Source organism: Homarus americanus, unplaced genomic scaffold (genome assembly GCF_018991925.1).
Source record: "Homarus americanus isolate GMGI-L3 unplaced genomic scaffold, GMGI_Hamer_2.0 scaffold54347, whole genome shotgun sequence".
NCBI classification, from domain to species: Eukaryota; Metazoa; Arthropoda; class Malacostraca; order Decapoda; family Nephropidae; genus Homarus; species Homarus americanus.
In genome coordinates this window covers 300,000-307,404 of record NW_024715291.1, presented here as the reverse complement: position 1 = coordinate 307,404, position 7,405 = coordinate 300,000, and the positions used below count along the sequence as shown (strand labels likewise).

The 7,405-nt window shown below is 44.5% G+C and overlaps 1 protein-coding gene across 1 annotated transcript; it reads right to left on the bottom strand.

Moving 5' to 3' along the window:
- LOC121857317 lies at positions 1–6,649 on the bottom strand. Its single transcript, XM_042353330.1, has 6 exons — positions 6,540–6,649; positions 4,016–4,787; positions 2,942–3,090; positions 2,168–2,288; positions 1,827–1,918; positions 1–1,415 (listed from the first exon to the last, which is right to left on the bottom strand). Coding segments are annotated over exons 1-6 (1,476 nt in total). The 5' UTR covers positions 6,541–6,649; the 3' UTR covers positions 1–1,074.
- Positions 6,650–7,405: the final 756 nt, after the last annotated feature.

Below are 7,405 nucleotides of genomic sequence, written 5' to 3'. Positions count from 1 at the left end.
CAGGACAATAGATGGCGTGATTCGTAGTGCTGGGTAGGTAGATCATGACAATTGATGGCGTGGTTCGTAACAATAATCAGAGTAATGGTTGATGGGAAGATGAGAGTGAATGGGGAATTACATCCTCTCTCACACCCGTCTCTCCTACCATAGTCTTTATCGATCTCCTGTTGCGCAATTTAGCGAGGGTTAGTAAACAGGATCTCCAGCGTGTGTACCGCGTCCAGGCCTGTTCACGACACTCCCAGGGCGTTAGACAGGTCTGAAACATGCACACGTAGGCACTTAACCCCTGACCGTGCTTGTAAAATAACCTTACAACACGCACACGGCATCTGTACGTAGTAAACTTGTCGATAACACGTAAATATGCGTACACGCCGGAACCTGTACATGATAACTAAGGCTTCTGTACACGCACACTTTTTCATACACACGCCATCTTCACATAGTAGCCGTAACTGTAACTTGATATCCAAACCTGTGACTTAGAATACACTCAAAACACACACACACACACACACACACAAAATACCTGCACGTAGAGGCCAATTTGTACCGCGTTTAACTATGTATGTACACACATGTCTTTCGCCATGCCTGGAAACCCACTAGGAGACACTAGGAGACCCACCAGGAGGCAGTAGGAGACCCACCAAGAGGCAGTAGGAGACCCACCAGGAGGCAGTAGGAGACCCACCAGGAGACAGTAGGAGACCCGTCAATAAGATGTCGTGACCTCCGGGTGCTCGTGTCCCCCCTCACGGTCGTTACCTGGCGTCTTCACCTGTAATCAAGTATCGAATCCACTATTGTCACGCTCTCTCTCTCTCTCTCTCTCTCTCTCTCTCTCTCTCTCTCTCTCTCTCATAGATACACCAAACTAACTCTATTCCACAAGTCTGTAAACAAAAAACAACACTCTGAATCATTATTAAGCTGCCATTAAAACAAAAATATGATTACACATTTATCATCATTCATAATAAAAATACTTTGAATTGTTACAAGAGTTACAAGCCCTTGAAGTATTTACAGGTTCATACATAGTTTATATATATCATCAATATAGTATTAAGTCTTGAAATAATCCGGGAGAGGCGGGCGACCCTTCTCCTGTAGTGCTCGTGACGCAGACTTGATTGCTGTTTGAATGATCTTCTTCTCGAACTGGGTGAAAGGGTCATCGACCTTTTTAGCCCCCAGGAAGGGCCCCTGAAGGTGTCGGGTTAGACACGTGAGTCGCTCCTCGTCAGGTGGGAGGTGAAGGAAGTCCAGGACCCTCCGCACCTCCCTAATGGGGTCCTGTTGGAGGTGCTCGTAGTAGAGGATGAGGAGTGTGGGGAATCTTGCCAAGGCGGAGGTCACCGTCTCGGACCACAGGGAAGAGTGGTACCATGTGAACGTGTGAAAATCTGCACAACGGAGAGAAGTGGTAGAATCTGTGGCAAATATTACAGTCTCACGTGACATAAACAAACAGTAAGCTTGAGACCCACTCACCCATGGTGGCAAGTTGACTTTATTTCTTCGTGTGAAAATAGATTGCTTCTAAACTAAGAGTGAAATGTCTTCAAAGAAAATTTATTACAAAGGTAAATAATTAGTAAAAGAAGAAGGGGTACAGGTGAGAGAGGAGGAGAGGAATGAGAGTAAGAGACAATTAGGTAAACAAGACAGATTAATACAATGAATAACAGTCGAGCGTTTGTGAGAATATACTCTTAGATAAAGGAGTCGAGTTATTCAGAGTAATAGAGACAAAGCTCACCGAGAGACAAGAGTTAATAAGGGAAGAATAAAATCAATGAAGAAAGTTCCCTCACCCGTGCCTCTGTAGGCCTCCAGGGGCGCCGAGCCGTTATACTGGCTGGGTGTTCCGTCCAGCACCCGCCAACTCCACAGTGATACCAGGGATCTGTGACATAACTTTGTGTTACCTGAGACCTGACATTACCGTCATTGATAATACTCGCCGTGTTATAGTTAATGAGTTAGGTTTCACTGAACAGACTCATGTGATTGTCATTTAGATCAAGTTATCATTCCTACAGCTGAGTGTTAGAATCTACCAGTAGACACACCTGACTGTGTTATCTTCCACTAATTATGTCGCCTGCAAATCTTAGATAAAGTTTACCTGAGTTAGTTACGGCTTTGGACTCACCTGAGGGGGTTCCTGACGAGGAGGATGACGGGGTCGGTGTCCTGGGTGATGTGGTTTTCGCTGTGGGTCTTCTGTAGGATCGTTGTGCCCGCCAGATGATCTTCGGCCTCTCCCAGGAATCCTCAAAAAGGAGAGAGAAGTACAGGCGACTTCACAAACTGTTTACTGGAATATTTTTGTTTTCCCTCATCTACAGTCGAGTCTGTATACGTTCACCCAAGCTCACCCTGTTTCTCTTATCCACCTCCTGCCTCCTCTGCCTCGATCAGTTCAGCCTCATGGACCTTCTCTCATTATATACAGTGATGTTAGGTACTCATTTACAGCTCAGTGGACTGGGAGTGCCCTGGGTTAGAACCAATGACCCTTAAAAGAGGAGGCGAGCTCCACTTGGCCACAGACTGGTCTAAGTCATTTCATTCTCATATGTCTGAACTTCACTTGATTCACGCAGTCACCACAGCCTCACGTTATCCCCACTCACTCCAAGTCCTTGACATAATATCACTCACATCCGCATTATCGTGATAGATTCATTTCCCTCACACATACCCGTCAACGTAATTAGTCTCAATATCATGATTCGTCGCCTTATTCGTTTTAGTCTTACTGGTATGATAAAATATAACAGCGACAGCAGGAGCTATGGAAGGTTCCACTTTTGGTACAATTTACAGATTTGAAGAAATTATAGTCTGGCCCCAAGAGGGACGAGAAAGTTCGGTTTTCTTTTATCTCCAGTTGGATAAAAGAGAAAGGACTAGTAAAAATTACCTAAGCTGATGAGTGTTTTATCGTTGTAGACGGCAGAGGTGAAGAATCCCGTGGCGGCCTCCATCAGATAGCGGGTCCAGGTGTTGCCTGAGCGAGGGAAGGATAGCAACCAAACCCTCCTCAGCCCCACACCGAATCTCACCTTCACCCTGCCTCCCGCCACGCCACCACGTTACAGATATATGCCAGGACCAGGATCCAGGAGGAGACGGAGAGATTACCACAGCCAGCAGATCATAACACGGAGACATGAGCAGAACAAGCAAGGCAGGAATACGAGATGATCAGCAGGACCAGGAGTCGCGAAGAACATAACCATGGAAAAAGAAAACTAGAATTAGTCACTTCCGGGCGTCGGCTTACCACGGGGAGCAAGTCGCGGGAGGCCAGAGAAATATATAAATATTTTTTTTTTAAATTACGCTTTTTCAAAATCCTGCCATTGAAAGAAGACAACAATGTAAAGGTCCCCAGTGTTATGTGGCAGAACATGAACCATCTTTACCACCACCACAACACTGACACAGCTGCGGGTAGGACACAGTTCACCGTCCTCACTCAAGTATTCACAATAAGAAAGGCTACGACGTGTGTGAGGGTGGGGGTATAAGTGCTCCAACACGGGATATACAGTAAATGACTGAAATCATCTTCGACAACTCAGAATTTGCTGACGGTAAATCAGTATCAGAGAGTTAAATGTAAATACTACAAAGTGATCTACGTACAGTACATAAAGATATATAAATAATTAACCTCATTAATGCTGACGTTAAATTAGGTCATGTTTACCTTACAAGTATAGGACCTACAAGTACTGTACTGTACAGGACCTTCGCCCTCGTGTTGTCACTTGGGTAACTATATGTTACTCCCCAAATCTGTTATAATATGATGCATTTATTTAACAAAGCTACAGAAACGTACTAAAATAAAATGTTCTTGGCACAAATATCAAAGGAAGATTTAAACCTCATAATAAATAAACAAACTTATTCCTTTGTATTAAACATGTATATCACGCTACCTTGCATATATACAAGTATTTATACACTATTAGATTACTGTACCAACCCAGAGCAGCGACTGTCTAGCGGCCACAGTTGTCGTATAGGCCTTGACGTGTTGACCATAACTCCTAAGGAACTCGTCGAAACACTGCTGCTGAAGTTGTTGTTCTTATATTTGAGAGCTCCTGCCCTGGTCATGGTCTTCCGTATACTGGCCACTTCTCCCGTTTTCCTTCTGGTCTTAGTGATATTATTTCCATCGTTCGTCCAAGATCTGGTCCCGGTGACTTTGGTTTTGATCTTGGCTTTAGTAATATTGGTCTTATTGTCGCCAGAATCACCAGTTACAGTGACAGCATCAACACTGTTTTCACTAGCCTTTGTCTCACTGTCATCGCTGTTATTTTTGTGCAGTGCATTGTTGTTGACTTTTGTGGCTGCTCCTGTGTTTTGAGAGTTATTTGAATTATATCGGGTATGGCTATTACGAAGGGTCTGGCCTCTAGGTATACTATGAGAGGTACTTGGTATCTTGTTGCCGTGTGTGACGTTGTTTTCCACCTGGGCGGGACTCGGGTGAGGGTTAGCATCAGGGTTTTCAACTTGAGTGTGACGCGTGTTGGAGTGGAACAGCCTCTTGTATGCGTGTGCAGGACCCGTGTGGACGTCGGAGGTACTGTTGGAGGCGTGTACGGGACTCTCGTAATGGTGGGGGAGGGTGTTAACGTCGTATGTTGTAGACGGGGTGAGCGTGTGACACCAGTACAGCACCACCACCGTCATCATCATAAACACAGCCACCCGCCCCCTCACGACCCGCTCCCACACAACCATCACTGTGGGGGAAAAAAATAATCTTGTTACCTTTTCTTTTCATTCATGGCGTAAAATTAGAATTAACTCCTGTGATTGATGTGGTGGTGTTCTGTGTCGTCTGTTTACGAGTTGTTACATCCTCTTATTCCTTTCCTCCCATCTCCCGCCCCCCCTTCCCTCTCTCTCCCTTTGTCCCCGTCTCTTCCCACCCTCACTTTCTTAACTTCCCCCCAACTCGTCCTCCTCTTCCTCCTCCTCCTCTCACTTCCCTCAATTCAATCCTTTCCATCCCCTCCCTCTTCTTCTTCTTCTTCTTCTCTGTTCTCCCTCTTCCCCCTCTCCCTCTCTTTTTCTCTGCACTACTTCTCCCCCTTCATCTCCTCCTCCTCTCTCCCTTTCCTCTCCTTCTACCTCCTCACCACTCTTCCTTCCCTCTCTCTCCCTACCTACTTTTCCTCCCCTTTTCTCCCTACCCATTTTTTCCTCCTCCTCATCCTTCTCTCCCCCACCTCTACCTCCTCACCACTCCACCCTCTTCCTCTCCCTGCCTACCGCACCTCCCCCACCCCCTCACCACTCCAACCCCCTTCCTCTCCTCCTTCTCCCTCCCCTCCCGTTGTCCCGTGATTCAGCAGTTTACAAATGACTTCCTCTGTTAACCTGGGAGGCTCCTCACCGCCCTACACCACCAAACATTCCTTGGCCGTAAAGGCTGATAGTCTAACACTACTGTAGAGTTGAGACAGCTCGGGTATAACTTCCACAGCTGGTTCTTACGTAGCGATATATCATAAGTAGAGGTTATTGTAGATTTTTATTTCAGAGATCCACTTCCATACAGTTCATTCACACCTTTGCATCAACACACACCCAGAACGACGGTCATACACTGTACTCACACCCACTAAAATGTCCATACACTCCACCCACACCCACTTCCATACACGGTACACACCCCCACATGGTATAGTGAAACGTTTATACAACAACAGTAGCCCAGATGACATTGTTGTTATTCTTGTAATGTTTATAACCCCGACTGTGACATTTATGCGAATCGAAAATTACATTAGGTTTACCCTCTAACCTCGCTGTTACCGCCCTTATGGTATTAAATAACACGTAAATAATACTTTCATAACACGTAAATTATGCAAAGGTTAAATAACAGTTTAATAATGTTTTCAAGAGATAGATGAAAACAGGAGAAAATCATGAAATACCGTCCTAAACAAAAGCAACTTATGTAAAAACAGAACTTTTATTTATTTGGTGACACTGTGATCTATTGCCATCACTAGAACTAAAAATACACCAAATACAATATAACAGCATAGACATTGATAACTGTATGTAGTAAATAAAAGTGACTGCATTTCTTTGCTATAAATATTAAGAAAACGGCTAAAACTGAACGATTAAACACTGAAATATCAAAACAGGATATTTACCATGAAGCATCAAATAATAATAACCGTGGATAAAGTGAAAAGAACTGTAGCCTGTAGTAGTTTAAGGGTTATTTTAGATAATATTAGATCACTTCTGGGTAACGTATGTCTCTCCTGACGAAAGCGCTGACGACACGAGGTCTGTTTACCACGTGATTAGTTCCACATTTATTATACGGTTCACTGTGACATGAATCCCTGATGTCCCGGGTTTGAGATTCATAATTATCAAGCAGTTAGAATTAGATAATCAATTAGATATTCAAAACAGTGTTATTATATACACAAAACAACAAATGTTAGAAGTCAAATAAACTTTACTTATCAGAGGAAGAAGAAGATGAAATTCTAGGAACACATTTCTCTATCTGGTGATCGCTTCGTCTGCTCCGCCACCTCCTGTTGCCACCACCACACTACCACTCTCCACACATAACAAAACTCTGATGTTCAGGATGCCGTTGTAACCTCTCATGCTGGCCATAGGAGAGAGAGAGAGTTGCCGAGGTTTTAATTTTGTTTTATATTACAGGATGATAACGAATGATCTTCCCCAATATGAAATAATTAATATGAAGAAAATAACAAAACTAAAGTAAAAAAAAAAAACAAGAATTTATAAGGGATGTTTATGTTTAGTTGAGATATTGATAAAGATGTTGTAATATTTCTGAAAGAGCAATTGTCTGTTGGTTGGAACGGGGGTGGGGAGTGGGGTGAGGAAGGGGTTGGAGTGTGGGTGGAGGAAGGGGGTGGGTGTGGGGGTGGGTGTGAGGAAGGGGGGGGGTGGGGTGGGTGGGGGGGTGGGTGTGAGGGGAGACAGATGAGGAAAGGGTGTCTGTGTGTATTTTCCACTCGTGAGGGACATTTTGTTTTGTTTCTTGTTCAATCTTGTTTTCCTTTTTTACGTGTTTTCCTACAGGTGTTTTTTTGTTGTTTTCCTTGGTAGTTTATGTGTTTTCCTGCAGGTGTTTTTTTGTCCCGGCAGGAGGCGGCGGCGGAGAAGGAGTGACGACGATACTGGGAGTGACGGCGGTGGTGACGGTGACGGTGATGGTAGTACATGTGAGCCAGTCAGGTACTCTTCCCTCCATCACTGTCTTCCTTCCCTGCCAGGTACTCTCTCTCTCTCTCTCTCTCCTTCCTGTCAGGTACTGTCTCTTTCTCCTTCCTTCCTGTCTCTCTCC